Source organism: Amphiprion ocellaris, chromosome 7, assembly GCF_022539595.1.
Source record: "Amphiprion ocellaris isolate individual 3 ecotype Okinawa chromosome 7, ASM2253959v1, whole genome shotgun sequence".
Classification (NCBI taxonomy): Eukaryota; Metazoa; Chordata; class Actinopteri; family Pomacentridae; genus Amphiprion; species Amphiprion ocellaris.
Window position 1 is genome coordinate 23,655,563 of NC_072772.1, and position 18,070 is coordinate 23,673,632.

Here is an 18,070-nt window from a genome sequence, read left to right on the forward strand (position 1 = left end):
AGCTGCAACAACTTATTTAATCCTAGCTGATGCAGTGAGGAGCTTCTCATTTCTTAAACAACCATGTTGGAAGACATATCCTGTGGTCATGGAAAGGATGTTAATCTGTCTCAGAAGGGTCAAATTATTGGCCTGTATCAAGCAAAGAAAACAACTAAGGAGATTTCTGAAACTACTAAAATCAGGTTGAGAACCGTCCAACGCATTATTAAAACCTGAAGGATAGTGGTGAACCATCATCTTCAAGGAACAAATGTGGTCGGAACAAACTCTTAGATGATCGCAGGAAATCAACAGTAGAACTCATGACTGTTTATTATTGAAAATAAGAGCATTTCCACATGAAGGGAACTCAAAGGATTGCGACTAAACAGCTGTAGCTCTAAGAAAACCACTGATCAGTGAGGCTAATCAGGAAAAAAAAGGCTTCAGTTTGCTAGGTAGCATAAAGATTGGACTCTGGAGCACTGGAAGAAGCTCATGTGGTGTGATGAGTCCTGATTTATCCTGTACCAGAGTGATGGGGGCACCAGGGTAAGAAGAGAGGCAGATGAAGTGATGCACTCATCATGGCTATTACCTACCAGCCTGTGGGGGTTTGGGTTATGATCTGGGGTTGGTCAGGTTCAGCAATGTCATGTTCCCAAAGAATGAGGTCAGCTGATTACCTGAATATACTGAATGACCAGGTCTTTCCATCAGTGGAGTTTTTCTTCCCTGATGGCATGGACATGTTCCAAGATGATGATGCCAGGATTCATGGGGTTCACATTGTGAATGAGTGGTTCAAGGAGCATGAGGCATCATTTTCACACATAGATTGTCCTCCACAGAGTCCAGAACTCAGCCCCACTGAGAATCTATGGGATGTACTGGAGAAGACTTTGTCTGACTCTCCCATTGTCAATATATGATCTTGGTAGAAAATTAATGCATCTATGGGCAGAAATAAATGCTGTGACATTGCAGAAGCTTATCAATACGATGCCACAGTGAATGAGTGCCGTACTCAAAGCTAAAGGCAGTCCAATGAAATATTAGCGTGTGACATTTTTTTGGACTGGCAGTATATGATCTAGAGCTGTAATTTGTGTTCTACTAATCACATATGTTTCTGGAATTATTTATATGTTTACTAGTTCATAAACAAATAAATAAATTTTAAAAAGCTTTAAAAAATCAACTAAACACAAAAGCTAGAATTTCAATATTAAAGTGAGCAATGAACAAAAATTTTAATAAAAAAAAGAAAATAGAAGAAAATTCTTTTAGTAAGTAAACATATACAGTGCAGTACAAAGCTTTTGTGTTGCACAAAAATAATCACATCACATACAAATACATTTTTTTATGTATATATTTTATCAAAAAATATTTTTCTTTTTACATGAATGTTTTTTTAACACTTCCAAACAAGAACATGTACAGTCAGTGCATCATTTTTTGTGTTGTATTTAAGTCATTTTTTTTGCCAGGATTTCTTTTTCTCCTCTCTGTTGGGTTGTTTATGTGAAGATACACACCTTAACAAGTGTAAGATGTGTCTTCTTACACTTGTCATAATTCAGACAGCTTTTGAAAGGCAGGTCCAGGTAAGTAAAGCAGCCTAACACTTACAGTCAGATAGATGGACATATGCCAAAATTACACCCCTTTTTTCTGTTGAATTCCTCTCATGGTATTTACTGCAGGGAGGTGTGGCACATATGAAATGAAACTACACAAATGAACCTTCCTACAAAGCTGGTTGCTTGTCTGTGCAGAAGAGTGAAAAATGTTTACATCAAATTTAGTTCCAACCTGCATCTCTACACCCATTACTCTGGTTTGAATTACTCATAACTCATAACTGATATGTTAAAATCTATGTAATATATGTTATTTGTCTGATTTGTGGGCTGCACATCAGTGGTTAGCACTTTTGCCTTGCAGCTAGAAGATCCCTGGTTTGAGTCCCAACCTTTCTGGGATCTTTCTGCATGGAGTTTGCATGTTTGTATTATTGTATGCACTTAAGTGAATACAATAATAAAACTTATTTCCATTAGGCACCACGTACATCAAGTCACACATTTTCCCACCATCTTGGTTCTGATGTTGCCAGATTTCACATAATCCCTCTTCACAGTGAAAGAGATGCTTGGAGCTTCCATGACCGTTGTTGATGATGTCGGAGTAGAGCTGTGACTATGCGTCTTTCAGTGACTTTACATAGGCTTTTTGGTGTTTTTTTTTTTTGTCCTTTTATAAATTTAATGTAGCATTTGGAGACTTTGGCTAAATGAAAAGTGCATTATGAATAAAATGTATTATTATTATTATTATTATTATTATTATTATTATTATTATTATTATTATTATTATTATTATTATTATTATTATTATTATTGAGATATCTCTACCGCCAGCATTTTGTGGTAAGATGCATGTAAAAGCACAACAATTTCAGTGTACAAAATATTTTTTCCTCAATATAAAGGCTGATATAAAAAAATCTGCGAAAGTATCATCATATCAGATTATGAAGATATTGATAGCTGTGTCTGTTCCTAAAAAAAATGAACAAACAAACAAAAAAAACCCCAAGATATAGAATGTATGCACAATCCTCATAGTGATCAAGGTAAGAGCTTAATAGTAAAGTTAGTTAATTTACACTGAAAATAGCCTCAGGCTCAAAGAGCTAAATAGTAATGTTTGGAGATTTAAATTGTACAGTATCCAGCCTCCATAAATAAATATTTTAAACAGGATTTGTATCTTCCAGGGTGACGCTTGCTGCTCGTAGACATTTAGCTTCATGATATTCAGCGTCCTCTTTCACCAAACTCTGAGAACTTTCCACATCCACATAATCCTGCAAAGAAGAAATTGCAGTGAAATGTACAGTCTGACTGACAGTCACACTCACTGTCCATCTGCAACAACAAACTGGGATATCACACAAAAGCAATTCATAAATCGATTCATATTTTCTGTTCCAGATTATCTGCTGAGACCTTTCTAGAAAAAAAATGCAGTAAGTGGTACACAAGCTGTGTGGAGGTACGCTTTAACCAGCCAAACTATGAACACTTTAGCCAACAGAAACTCAAACTTTATCCGTGCTGTTTGATTGAAGCCATTTCAATGGACACATCACATTCACAACATTAAAAATCAATAACCCCACTGACCTCATCAACCACTACAATCATACTCTCTCTTCCTGTCTTGATCAGCTTGCTCCCCTCAAATCCAAATTAGTCACTTTCTCCCACTCTGCTCCATGGTACACCCCCGAACTCCACCTCATGAAAGCCCATAAACGACAGCTGGAACGTCTTGTCAAGAAAACAAACCTGACAGTTCACCGTCAAGCCTACTCCGACTTCCTCCAACAATACAAAGACGCCCTGAAATCTGCACGGTCCACTTTCTACTCTGACCTGATCAATACCAGCTCCAACAACCCCAAGTCCCTCTTCTCAACTGTCAATAAACTCCTTGCCCCCCCGGACACCGTCTCAAACTCGTTCACCACCGACAAGTGCAACCTATTCCTCTCTTTTTTCCATAACAAAATCAGCTCCATCCACAGCAGCCTTGTCACCTCTCCCACCTCACTTGATCCCCCCTCTCCTCCACCAAACCCTCTGAACTTTCCCCCCCTGGCCCACTTCTCGCCCGTTTCCCCCCTGGACCTGCCCAAATTCATCACTGGAACTAAAAACTCCACATCCTGCCTGGACCCCATCCCCACTGACCTCCTCAAAAACTGCCTCCCTGTTATCTCCCCCCTCATCTCTAACATCATCAACACTTCCCTCAGTACTGGCTGTGTCCCCTCACCCCTCAAGCTCGCCTCTGTCTCCCCCATCCTCAAAAAACCTGGTTTGGATCCAACCTCCCCTCACAACTTCCGGCCCATCTCCAACCTCCCCTTCTTATCCAAAACATTAGAACGTGTCGTCGCTGCCCAGTTGAAAACTCATCTCACCTCCAACAACCTGTATGAAACCTTTCAATCCGGATTCCGCTCTCATCACAGCACTGAAACTGCTCTCCTCAAGGTCACCAACGATCTCCTCCTCTCCTCAGACTCTGGACAAGTCACCATCCTCATTCTTCTCGACCTCTCTGCAGCATTTGACACAATCAATCACTCCATCCTCCTGTCCCGCCTTCAATCCTCCATCAACATCACCGGCACCGCCCTCACCTGGTTCACATCATATCTCACAAATCGACAACAATTCATCAAGGTCAACAACTGCACATCCGCCACCGCCCCCCTGTCCCATGGTGTCCCTCAATGATCAGTCCTTGGCCCCCTCCTCTTTATCCTGTACCTCCTCCCCCTCGGCAACATCATCCGCCGCCACAACCTACACTTCCATTGCTACGCCGACGATATCCAACTCTACATCTCCACCAACACCACCGCCACCACCACCCTCCCCTCTCTCTCCAGCTGCCTGGCCGACATTAAATCCCGGATGAGGAAAAATTTTCTCCTGCTAAACTGCGACAAGACTGATCTCATTTTTATTGGACCTAAATCACTCACACCATTTCCCCACTCCCCCATTACCATTGATAACACCACCCTATCTCCTTCTGCTCACATCCGCAACCTCGGTGTGATATTTGACAGCAACCTCACTTTTGAACCCCACATTAATCAGATCACCAAAACTGCCTATTTCCATCTCCGCAACATCGCCCGTCTCTGCCCCTTCCTCTCCTTCTCAGCCGCTGAAACCCTCATTCATGCCTTCGTCACTTCCCGCCTTGACTACTGCAATAGCATTCTCTTCGGCTCCACCTCCAAAGTTCTCAATAAACTTCAACTCATTCAAAACTCTGCTGCCCGACTCCTCACCCGAACCTGTTCTCATGACCATATCACCCCCGTCCTGCAGAACCTCCATTGGCTCCCCATTTCACACCGCATCCAGTACAAACTGCTTCTCCTCACCTTCAAGTCCATCCATAATCTTGCCCCCTCTTACCTTACCGATTTGCTCCTCCCCTACACCCCCCCCAGGAATCTCCGTTCCTCCCACACAAACCTCCTTTCCATCCCGCACAGGACCAGCCGGCGACATTGGGGGGACAGAGCCTTCACCATGGCCGCCCCCACACTCTGGAACTCCCTCCCCCATGCCCTCCGTGACTGCACCAACCTCAACACATTTAAATCCCTTTTAAAGACTCACCTTTTTAGATCTGCTTTCCTTAAGTGATTCTGTATTTTATCTTGAACTTGTTTTACTATCTATTGATTTTAATTAACAGTTTTGTTTTATCTTATTGTATTTTATGTACAGCGTCTTTAAGTTTTTGGAAAAGCGCTTTATAAATAAAATTTATTATTATTATTATTATTATTATTATTATTATTATTATTATTATTATTATTATTATTATTATTAAAAATAAATAGATGTTGTCCATAAACAGTGATAAAATGATTTACATTTTAGGAAACTGCTGCAAGTTATACAACTCTGAAAATAAGAAGCTACATAATTTATTTTATTTCTTATTTTATTTATCTATTTGGACGGGAGAGTGCACATTAATGAACTGTCTCATAACAGTTTACACAAGATTGCTGTAAATAAGCCGGTTTTAGCACAAGGCTAGTTTCCATATGCTGGCAGGTGGATTATTTGGACGTATAAAAACAATATAGTAAAACAATAATAATAATGATTTTTACCAAGCATATAGAGTGGTATGGGTTTCCATGTTAGATTGAAGACACATTGCCTTTAATTAGACTATTTTAGCATCATGAAGGTCACACCGTGTTTGTCTTGTTCATTTAAATAGAATCAGTGACACACCAATTAAAAATCATGTAAATAATGTTATTACTTACTGCGTCATTTTCCATGACATTCTCCAGCATGCAGACAATGTCAGTGAAGGAGGGTCTCAGAGTGTACGGCTCCTGCCAGCAGTCTCTCATGATATGGAGTCTGTTAGACGTTCAAGGGATTCATCATGTTATTAACTATCATACGATTAATGATTTCATAGAAATTACAGGGGTGGCTAAAACTGTACAGATGATGTGACAGTAAAAATGGTGACAGAGATCAAAAGAATCCATTTCCAGATTTAGACTGGTCAATACAGTTCCTGATGTTGATCAGTGAGGAGGTCAACCTTGACTATGAGCTACAGAAGCTGAGAAAAGCAGCAGCTGCACCCAACATGAGATGAATGGCATCAGTTTGGATTTCATCTCTAACACTCCAACAGTGGGAAACACAGCTAAATCACAGCACTCATTTTGGGAAGATCACATGAAGGGTCATTCCAGAATTGGAGGACATTGTACATCCCACCCATCAAATTTCAAATAATCCATGTACAAAATACTAAAACATGCAGTTGTTGAGTAAATGTTCTTGTCCTGAGACCAAATCTAAAAAACTAGGAGAAAAGAATGATTGAAAATATTTTTAAAATACCAAATAATCTGGAGTTCCTCCTAAAATGCCATTTTTCTCTTGTTCCTCCCCCCTGATGACCAAACTGCATCTCAAATAAAACAGTTAAAATGAAATTTAAATCTCCTTTTTTGGTATTATTTTTTTCATTGATGTCTCTTGTAATTGTGGGAACATTTTTTTTAATCAACATAATATTTTAAATAATAATTATTATCCATGGAACGTGTGTCCCACAACAACCCTGTTAGCATAATCTTTTTATCTGGTAGAAGAAGAATACAGTGAATCACATGAAATGCTGGAATTAACATCATCAGAGAGTTTTCCTAAAGAATGGATAGAGCAAAGCTATGTCCTCTCTTCTATTTTTCATATTTTTATAACATTGTCAGCCTTGATTGAATGTCTCATTCTACCTCATATTATCAGGATCAGACTAATTCTTTTGACTGTTTTCCATCAGTCAGTTTGTCCTCTTGGTCAGCAGTAACAGCTAGCTAAATATCTAGCTTCTACTGCTGAGAAAAAGACAACATTAGCATGGATTAGAACAAAAGAAACATGGAATAAAAATGCTACCGTTGATGTGTAAGCTGAGCCAATCAAGCCTTTGATCGCTTATTACTGTTACTGATCAATATGGAGCAGAAAACTGTCAAAGAGAAAGTTCATTTTTCAAAAATTTTGAAGCCCAAATGTCCTCCAGTTGTGTAATGACACACACGGTTCTAAATATTAGTGCAAAATGTGATTTTGGTATAACAATCAAAAAACACACTCAGCTGAACCCGACTGCAGAAATGAACAATGTGAGAATCCTCGGGGCATATATTAGTTTTGGGATTCCAAATGTTTTCACTAACCTGAAAAAGCAAGCAGTAAGCCAAATGATTGATTACCTCAGAAAATATCAATTGGCAACTATTAAAGGCATGTTTCAGCAAAAAATTTTAACATGAAACTAAAAAGAGAAGCAACAAGAAACATGTTAATTACAAACAATTGGGATCCAAAAGTCTGACACCTCTAGTGAAGATGATTCCATTCTGCGGTTGTTTCAAATAAAATTTTCAGTTCAATTAAATTTTATTTAAAATGACAATATCAGCTTAACAACGACTGTATAGTTCAACCTCTAAAAAATGTCTATGATTTCAGCTTGTCTTATATTTTTTCCCCTCTTGCTTTAGTGACAGCAGGCTGCATGGACTCCACCACCTTGTTCAGACCCAGTGAACCATGCTTCCCAGCAGAGTCTGACAGTGCCAGCATTATTTTTTCTATTCTGTCTCTCTTCTTTCATCTCAAACTGGAGTAAATAGGCCTTTCCCCCCCCCCAACATCCAATGTTAAATATTGCTGTGCATTCACCAACTCCATGTGTTTGATCCTGTTTCCTGTCCTCTGAGACACTAGACAGCCTTCTATAGACAGGAATTTAGCCAAATGGAACCTCGTGTTCTTTATTCAGTAAATTCTGTGATCAACCTGCTTTTCTATCTCTCAGACCTAAATAATATATATTAAACTTTGCTAATGCAAATGCAGCTATTTGAGAATTAAACAATTGTACTAGTTATTATAATCTGATTTTCATTTCATTTAATCAGTTTTCACTTACATCTCTGGTCTGCAGCCTTCAGGGTTTGTGTTCTTATGACCCAGACAGATGTGGTAGATCACATCCTCTGAGGTCTCCAGGTTTGGGTATGGTAAGGTACCTGAAAATGTGATATTTATACATGAGGGAGATTACTTCGTAAAATATATTTCTGGTTGCACCTTGCATCTTTCTTAAGATTTTTATTTAATTTCTTGGTTACTACAGATAAGCATGTACCAGGATGCTACAGATAACTAATAAGAAAAGGTAAAAACATATTTCATGCCTCTCATGATATCTATAAATTAATGTATTTTTGGTTGACTTCATCAAGGTGAAACAGTTTAATTAAAGGGCTGACTCACTGAAATGGATGCCACTACACTGGAATTTAACTGTAACTTTTAGTGCACCTCAATTGTATCAATGCAGAGCAAGAAATTGTTCTGATGTATTTTGGTTTCAGGTGAAGTGTGGCTGCTACACTTCTTGTTAGTGCAGCAGTTATAGCAGCAGCTTGTCACTGTGGCTTTCCACTCAAACCCAGAGACACAAATGACATTATGATGAAGTGTCAGGGATCCTCTGTGATACTGCCAATGCATGAAGAATGTATTTGGAGACTATTACTGAGCCATAAAAGTGGGGAAGTCGAGCAGGATGAGTAAATCCCCTGCAGCCTTTCCAGTGGTCAGAGAAGAACCTCTGACACAGATTTGATTTTTAACATCTGCTTCATGTCAGAGTCTAACCTCATACTGTCAACCAGCCGTTTTGTGTCACGTTTAACACCTGAGCCACCAACTCACCAAATGTCTGCATTTCCCACAGCACGATACCAAAAGCCCAAACGTCTCCCTTAAAGCTGTAATAGTTGTTCTTGAAGTATTCGGGGGGGTACCAGCGCAGCGGCACACGCTGCTGTAAAAGGCACACAGAATGGAAAATATGATTTGATCTTATCGAGAACTGGTTTCTAGCTCATTAAAACGGATGTTTCCTGTTGAAAGGATGTTGCTAAATCCCCCTCACTCTCTCCCTCGCTCTCTCTCACACACACAGACACACACAGAATAGAGATACATTTTCCAGTGCATTCTACGTGACTGAGTGTGATCAGTGTGCAAAGTGACATGCTAGTTTAACATATCTTCAGTCAGGTGCACACAGAATCCACTCCCTGCCTGCAGCACACAGGCCGTCAAATGTAAAGTGGCTAGACAAGATATATGCCAAGTGTCACAAGTTCACAAATCACATTTTAAACCAAATGTTAGGCATGCGTTACGTCTTGGTGATGAAATGACTTGGACAGAAAAGGAACTGTGTAACATGACAACAAATCCGACCAAACTTGGCACACAATGACACCAAAAGTATGACCAAAGGTGAAAATAAATGTAACCTAAATTGTCATAAAATTCTGTTTCTCTGTTTGCTAAAAAAATATGATTCCAATTACAGAATAGAAAAGCACTCAGAGTGCAGTACTCCGCCAAGGCTGCTCATTCCCTGTTATGGCATTGTCAGAAATGCAGCATTGTTTTTATTAGTTAATGATGATCAATATCTCGGCAACATAGAATGTGACCATTTAATATAGATGTACCAACAGACAAAATCACCTTGTGCTGAGCACAGGCATGTGTTATACATGTGTATGTTATGTACGGATACCGAATTGCATGATGGGCAACAAGAACTGATGGGACTCCCCCACAATTTAATGAATTGTTCCTTGAATCATTTCTGACAGATAAGTCCAGGTAAGTCCATATGTCAATTTGTAGTAGGATCACAATCATGTGATCGTCAGCAGGCAGCTGACCTGGTGTTCACTTGTTGTCATAGTTACAGTGACACAGTGACGCTGTGCCGCTATCTCACAATGATACAGAAATTTTTAACAAATCCATGGATCCAGACAATAAGCCACATCACTGCCAAAATCTAATCACTTGGTCCTTGGTTCATTTCTGACCTTCCCCGCAAATTTCATCCAAATCCATTGGTCCGTTTTTGTGTAATGTTGCTAACCGACAGACAGACAGACAGACAGACAGACAGACAGACAGACAGACAGACAGACAGACAGACAGACAGACAGACAGACAACACCAGTATGAAAAAGCAGAACTGACTCTGTGATTGTGTGTTAATATAATGTTACCCTCGGGTTTCTCCAGCGACTGCTGCGGCGGCTTGTCATACGGGTTAAGTCTCGGGCCAGGCCGAACTCTGCCACTTTAACCTCCCAGGGAAACTTATTGACCATGATGTTCCTCAGTGCCAAGTCACAGTGCATGATCTGCACAGGATAACACAGCAACACTGATTAGTATGGTGACCATATGTTCAGTCTGTTCAAAAAAATTAAATATTATTCATCATAATGCAGGTAAGTAAGGCACAAAATGTTTTTTTTTTAAAAATGCAATGTGTCCAAAACATTACAAAATGTGGCCAAAACTGCACAGAATGTGTCCAAAGTGATAATCAGTGTGCCTTACATGGTACAGTATTTTCTAAACTGTACAGAATGTGTCCAAACAGTGATAAATCTATTTTAAAGTGGTACAAAATGTGTCAAAAATAGTACAACATGTAAATAAAATGGCATACAATCTTAAAAAAAAAAAAAAAAATCACAAAATGTGTATAAATTGATGTAAAATGTGCAGAATGTGTCTGAGATGGTAGGAGATTAATCCAAAGTGGTACAAATTGAAATCAAATTGATACAAAATGTATCCAAAATGGCACAATATGCACGTAAGATAGTTGAGAATGACTCAAATTACACAAAACATGACAAAAGTTTCTAAGATATGACCAAACAGGTAAAATGTGACCTTAGTGGCATCAAATGTACTCAGAGTGTACAAGATGAGTCCAAAATGGTACAAAATATGTCAAATATGGAACAAGATATGACTACAATGGCACAAAATTTATCAAAATGTATAAAAGGGGTCTGAAATTAGAAATTACACAAAGTATGACCAAAATTATACAAAATGTAACCCATATACTTCCTGACAGCTTTCCATATTGTTACCATTTTGGAATGCAGGTGCTGCATGGCCAGAGCGATGTGGTAGGAGGCGATGGTGAAGAGGCTCTGCAGCTCAGGGTCTGCACTCAGGTGGCTTCTGTTGGTCTGCAGGAAGGTCCTCAAAGTGCCGTAGCTCACATACTCCATGATGAGAATGTAAGGCTCTGCACAGAGGACATCAGACATGCTGGGTGGCACATACCCCAGGTTTCATCTGCAATCATGTTTTCTCTTCCGACCAGCAGAATTGGAGAGAGCAGCAGGAGTTATGCATTACTCCCCACTTTTCCTAACAGCTAATGGAAACCATTTTATTCTTGCAGAGGAACAGCAGTCTGTATAAACGTCTCTCACCCACAGTGGTGTTCCAGTCCAGGATCTGGAGGATGTTCTTGTGGTGCACCAGTTTCTTCATGATGGAAACCTCCATGTCCACATGTTTGAGTCGGACTCCTGGGGGGGAGAAGACACAAAAATCAAACACAAGCTCTGCAACCAAGTTTGATACAGTTGATCACAGCATTTTATTACATGTAACAATATTCATGAATATACCAAAGGAACCACACTAGGTGGAAATCAGGTAGATGCACTTTGATAATGGGGAATATCTGTCGCACCCCAGAGTTTGTTCTGGAACTCCACAGGGTTCTGTGCTAGGACTAATACTATTCACTTTTTGCATGCTCCTCTTAGGCAATACTTTTAGGAAACACAGCATAAACTTTCATTAATATGCAGATGACACCCACCTACATTTATCTGCGAAGCCAGATTAAACTAATCATTCACTCAGACTCCAGGAATATCTGAAGGACATAAAGGCCTGGAAGACCTGAATTGATTTTCTTCTGAATTCATACAAAACTGAAGTTATTATTTTGGGCCCTAAACCACTCAGAAACACCCTATTTAACCAGACTGTTACTCTGGATGACCTTGCCTTGGTCTCCAGTTCTACTGTGAGACATCTTGGAGTCATCTGACCAGGATATTTCCTTTAACTCACACATTAAGACTCTAATACAGCCTTCCTTCGCCTATTCCCTGCAAGATTGTCAAAATGAAGAACATACTGTCTCAGAGTGATGATGGAAAACTAATCAGTGCATTTGCTACTTCTACACTTAACTACTGTAATTACTTATTATTAGGATGTTCAGATAACAGGAAGTAGAAGAGGAGATCATGTTCTTTGACCTTCTTATGCAAAGGGCTATAAGATTACACAAGTTATTATTTGGCATTATATAAATAAAATTAAACTGAACTGAATTAAAATGAGCATATATCAGGATTATATAATCAACCTGACTAATGCAAAAATAAAATGTTACCAATTATCATGCTGGTGATAATTCTACTTAAATTGGATTTTTGGGAACAACTGCCTCAATCCAGTGTAGTAGTCTCATTCTCTGCTTGTCAATAATCGGTTTACATCTCTCCTACCATTTACTTTAGTTTACTGAGAGTTATTACCTTAACAACTGACCAAGGAGAGGGAACCAAAAAGAACCAACAAGAAATGCTTTTAGATCAAAACCCCCAGAGGTGCATGCACCTTCCTTGCTGATCTTGCAGGTGAACATGTTGTGGCCTTTGCACGTCCCCCGGATCATCCTGGCCTGGTAGAAGACACCTTCCTTCCCCGCTTTGATGAGCTGCAGCAGGTTCAGGTCTGACTTGGTGAAATGAGGATCCTGAGATTGAAATATTCAAGAGAAGACTGTACATAATCGAAGCAGAGCGTAACAGCAGTGGAGAGAACCACAATTATTCAATCATGACTGTCTTCTGAGGTACAGTGATGATATCTTTTACATCAGGGGTGTCAAACACGCGGCCCGTGGGCCAAAACTGGCCCTTCAGAGAGTCCAATCCAGCCTGCGGGACAACTTTGTAAAGTGTAAAAATTACAGAGAAGACATTAACCGCAAATAATTTCTAGACCATGACAAGTTGTTTTGATCATAAATTAAAATACTAGATTGTTCATTGTTCTTTCTTATTTTGTGTCTCATTTTTGTAAAATTTTAGTTTTTTTGGTCATTTTTTGTCAATATTGTTTGTCCATTTTTTTGTCACTGTAAATTTTTTGTCTCTTTTTGTTTTGTTTTGTGTTGTTTGTCTCTTTTTTGTCGTTTTGTGTCTCATTTTTGTAATATTTCGTCTTATTTTTGTTGTTTTTTTGTCTGACTTTTGTCTGACGTGTCGTTTGTCTCACGTTTTTGTCGTTTTGTTCATCGCTTTTGTCATTTTTTGTCTCTTTTGTATCATTTGTATAATTTTTTGTCTTGTTATCTGTCCATTTTTTGTGTCTTTGTAACTTTTTAGTCAAATTTTTTGTATCTTTTTCTCGTTTTGTGTCTTGTTTTTGTAATATTTTGTCTTGTTTTTGTTGTTTTTTGTCATTCACTTTTGTCACCTTGATGATATAGTATAATACTGTATCATTCAGTTCCAGACACCTGTGACTAAATGTTTTGTGCCTTTTTGCCACTGCGATCTGTAAGTTGTAATGTGTAAATTATAAACTGAGACAGAATGTTGTTGAAATTGAACTGATTTTTTTTTTTTTAAATTTCAGGTTTATCATGTTTTGTAAAAATAGAATTCCTGAAACGTGAACATTTTCAGAACATATTTTTTTGCACTAAAACAAAGGAAAAAATTGGAGTTGTGGTTATTTATAGGTTATTATGCTGTGATTTTACTGGTTCGACCCACTTGAGACCACATTGGGCTGTATGTGGCCCCTGAACTAAGATGAGTTTTACGTCGCTGTTTTACTCAAAAGCAATGTAATCAGCATCAGCACTGTACACCTGCAGTGGTGGGATGACAAAAATATATTGGCTTCATTTCGATCTTGCATCTGAGGTTTCCTCTGCTGTGTCTTCAACTCACGTTTGACCGAAACCATCACATTTCAAAAAGAGGTCAAATGTGTGCATCATGTGACAGCATGAGGATGTGTCAGTGGTACCTGCTGCAGACCTTTCCACAGCCTCTTGGAGGAGGGCTTGACGGTGCTGCTGGGCTGCAGGGGAGTTTGGGGAGGAGGCTCCACCACCTCCTCATCCTCCACCACTGAGACCGACCTCGGAGGGAGGATCGGAGGAGTGAACTGGTTCCCCTGCAGCTGTCGAATGGTCTGGTTCAAGAAACGCATCCTGTGAAATAATGTTAATAGTTCAACAGAAGTTCCTCACTGACACAGTAAGTTCATTAGTTTAACATATTAATGTTAGGCTCATGCTCATTATTAATCATCATCAACGTAAAACCTAAACAACATTAAATGTCAGCTTTTAACAGTGCTAATGTAGCTGGTGTTTTTATTTTTCCTCTGTCACTAGATTTAGCTGCTGCATTATTGATGATATACACCATCGTTCAAAAGTTAGGAGTCACCCAGACAATTTCATGCTTTTCATGAAAACTCACACTTTTATTCATGTGCTAACATAATTGCACAGGAGTTTTCTAATCATCAGTTAGCCTTTCAACACCATTAGCTAACACAATGTAGCATTAGAACACAGGAGTGATGGTTGCTGGAAATGTTCCTCTGTTCCTCTATGTAGATATTCTATTAAAAATCAGCTGTTTCCAGATAGAATAGTCATTTACCACATTAACAATGTCTACACTGGATTTATCATTTATTTAATGTCATCTTCATTGAAAAAAAAAATGCTTTTCTTCCAAAAATGAAGATATTTCTCAGTGACTCCAAACTTCTGAACAGTGTTGTATGTACACTTTGTGACTGACATGTTGGAATCTGAAAATAGATTTTTAATTTTTTTTTTAAATACAAGAAATAAGGGAGGAAATGGATAAATCAAGGCATGAATATACTGTGTATCGATTTTCGCATAGATCAGCTTGTCGTTTGCAAAAAATCAGTAAAACATATTCTACACATGTAACATATTGTAGACTTAGAAAAAAACAAAAGCCTGGGTTGGTAAAAATTAAAGGTAATTATAAAATATATATTAATGTCTCATACTGAAATAAAACAAATCTAGAGCCATGTCAGCTGGCAACTTTGTGAAGCTGTTCTTTACTTTACAGGGGTGCTTTAGTTTTAATCATGCAACGCTAACGTGGCTTTTAAGTAAATTATATGTTCAACTAAACAGTTTTCTGTTGGCATGCTAACATTTACCAGTTAGCACAAAACACATAATAGGTGATAAATTAAAGCACAAATATAAGTTTTTACCCCAATGATGGCACAAAATGAGCAATTAGGCATCTCTAAAGCCACGCTTCTAGTGAGATTAAAAATGTAGGTTGCAAAACTGAGGCTGATCTCACCAAAAAATTGTTCAAATTATTCTATGAAAATGAACTACTTTGTCCCAAAATGTGGACCATGTGAGTTCAATTTGGTTGAATCAAGTCAGAGGAGCTATATTCATGCTACAGAGAACAGAATAGAACAGAACAGATCACTGTTTCCCACCAAACGTGAAAGTTACCTTTATCCCTCCACCAGAGCAAATTTGACAACAAGGAAACACAGAGAAGAAAGATGAACACTATATCGCTTATTGGGGTCAGTGAATGAAAAGGTTGTTTAGAGATCTGTTGAGTCTGTAGCCAAAAACACAACAGGTTTTCTGTTAACTACGGCCTGCGGTGAATTTCTGCAGAATTTTGCGGCGTGGGACATTTTTCCCAGCAGACATCTTGTCATGCAGTACGTAACAAGATGAACAGTGTCTGTAGAAGACCTGCCATAGTCAGCTGTGAAACAAGACTTTTACTGTGAAAACTTGTGCAGCTGCATTTGTTAATTATTGGACAGATCCACGAACACTGATCAACAAGTTCTGTGTGAAATCACTTCAGCCTCTCTTACTTTCTGAGACATAGGACCCCCAGCACGGAGAACACCAGCACGATGAAGGCGAGGATCCCGATGGGGATGTAGACAAACTTCAAGTCTGAAAGGACACAAAAAGTCAGGACCAATATTAACATGCTCTAACAACATGTATGTGAACTCAGCTGGATGTAAATCCTAATGTACGAAGCCTCAGAGCTCACCTATACACATATTTATACTGTCTGGATCAGCAGGTGTCTGTCTGTCTGTCTTCTGCTCACTCAGGACACTTGGATCTCTGGCAGGTTAAAGAGCATCACTCAGTCTATGCTGCTTTTAAAGGAAGGAAGGATGAGCAGGATGAGCGGTGACAGTGTTTTAATTATAGAAGAAACAGACTATAGCAGCTTTGTAGTTAAACCTGAAACCCCAAACAATAAGAACACAGGAAGAGACACATCCAACACTCTGTTATAATCTGAAACAGCCGTACCTGTGTGTCTCTTTGATAACGTCCATTCTTCAGACTGGGATGCTGATCGGAAAGCAGCTGCAACTCTGCTGTGTTTGGATCAACTAAAAGTAAAGAAAAATCCTAAAAGAACTGAACCGCGTGTTGAGAAAGCACTGACCTGCCTGCATTGTCATCAGAAGGAGTTCTCATCGCATGTCAACCACAACGCAAGCAGAGGAAATGAACAGAAGCAGCAGGAGGTTTGATGCACAGCACTGTGTCACTGTTCAGCTTTAGTGTGAGTCCACTGCACACTGAACTGTGGTCACATCACCTCTACCAGGCAATAAAGCTCACATATTAAACAGGCACTTACCGGGCATTTCATTATGTCATTTAAGACCTGAAGTAAGTTCTAAACATGCTAAGTTTTTTTTTAATCTAATGCAAAATTGTAAAGAACAAAAAGCATAAAGTGATTTGTTCCACACTTTTTTGAACTCAGTGTTTTGATTTGTCAGTGCACTGACTGCATCCTCTCACTGCCCTTTGACCACAGTGGAGGTGATATAACAAGCTTCCAAGGCAAAAAATTAGATGTCAGTGTTAGTACCAAAGATGATTGATCGGGATTTTAATGAGTTGTAGTTGACCAAACTTATATTAACAACAAACGAACAACAACAAAAGAACTCAAAATTAAATTTTGAATGCGCAACCTTAACATGACTTCAATCCAAGTCATGTTAAGGTTGATGGAACAATTTCTACTTCAGTTAGCAGATAATTCAATAGGAATTTGAGTCTGATCATTTCATGAATGTTTGTAAGAACTGCTAAGACAATCTGTCCAGGAGTTTTTTCAGCAAAAGCTGCACCACAAACATCACTAAAAAAATCGACACAATCAGGAATCCAAACAAAGACCAAATTCAGTCTGGTGTCGTCATTTCCTCTGCACTTACTAACCAAACAAAAATTACAGATGGAGGCAGCACCTTCAGACCAGGTGTCTAAACATCTGCTTACACTCAGAAGGAGTAAGATGTGCTTGAAACAAAGCCCCTGAAACCGACCCAGCCTCCAGTGATGAAGAACAGACATACACTACCGGTTAAAACAATTTCATGTTTTCATGAAAACTCACACTTTAATTCATGTGCTAATATAATTGCACAAAGGTTTTCTAATCATCAGTTAGCCTTTCAACACCATTAGCTAACAAAATGTAGCATTAGAACACAGGAGTGATGGTTGCTGGAAATGTTCCTCTGTACCTCTATGGAGATATTCCATTAAAAATCAGCCGTTTCCAGCTAGAATATACATTTACCACATTAACAATGTCTACACTGGATTTATCATTCATTTAATGTTATCTTCATTGAAAAAAAAATGCTTTTCTTTCAAAAAATAAGGACGTTTCTAAATGACCCCAAAGTTCTGAATGGTAGTGTATCTCTGCTGAAAATTTAAAAAAAGAAGTGATTTTGTTGGCCCAGTCTTAGTCTATCTGGGTACCACAAACACCAAACAAGGAGGTCAGCTGCTTGACAGCTGTACAGATGATAGGTTTCCTGAGTTTTAAACAGGGTCTGTGATGAGAGGTGCAGTGGAGGTCCAAGAGTAGGCACTGATCCAGGAGGGCCCTGCACGCCTATTA

General features: G+C 38.9%; 1 protein-coding gene across 3 annotated transcripts; it reads right to left on the reverse strand.

Annotated features, from left to right (window-relative positions):
- Positions 1 to 1,294: 1,294 nt before the first annotated feature.
- On the reverse strand, positions 1,295 to 16,740 carry si:ch211-167j9.5 (tyrosine kinase receptor Cad96Ca). 3 transcript variants are annotated; one of them, XM_035956851.2, is made up of 12 exons: positions 16,447 to 16,740; positions 16,175 to 16,251; positions 15,987 to 16,071; positions 14,097 to 14,283; positions 12,672 to 12,810; positions 11,462 to 11,560; positions 11,111 to 11,271; positions 10,223 to 10,360; positions 8,862 to 8,973; positions 8,071 to 8,170; positions 5,870 to 5,969; positions 1,295 to 2,857 (listed from the first exon to the last, which is right to left on the reverse strand). In XM_035956851.2, the coding sequence occupies exons 1-12, from the start codon at positions 16,470 to 16,472 to the stop codon at positions 2,744 to 2,746; spliced, it is 1,338 nt and encodes a 445-aa protein (XP_035812744.2). In that variant the 5' UTR covers positions 16,473 to 16,740; the 3' UTR covers positions 1,295 to 2,743. The 3 variants fall into 3 exon arrangements, with proteins under 3 accessions (XP_035812744.2, XP_035812745.1, XP_023145114.1); XM_035956852.2 differs by having other exon boundaries at positions 1,296 to 2,857; positions 16,175 to 16,283; positions 16,447 to 16,738; XM_023289346.3 differs by having other exon boundaries at positions 1,296 to 2,857; positions 16,175 to 16,286; positions 16,447 to 16,738.
- Between the last annotated feature and the right edge of the window lie 1,330 nt (positions 16,741 to 18,070).

Coding starts and splice junctions, on each gene's coding strand:
- si:ch211-167j9.5 (XM_035956851.2), bottom strand. CDS start 16,472: ATGGACGTTATCAAAGAGACACACAG. Junction 16,072..16,174: donor CAGTATAAATATGTGTATAG/GTGAGCTCTGAG, acceptor GTGTCCTTTCAG/ACTTGAAGTTTGTCTACATC. Junction 5,970..8,070: donor GAAGGCTGCAGACCAGAGAT/GTAAGTGAAAAC, acceptor AACGTCTAACAG/ACTCCATATCATGAGAGACT.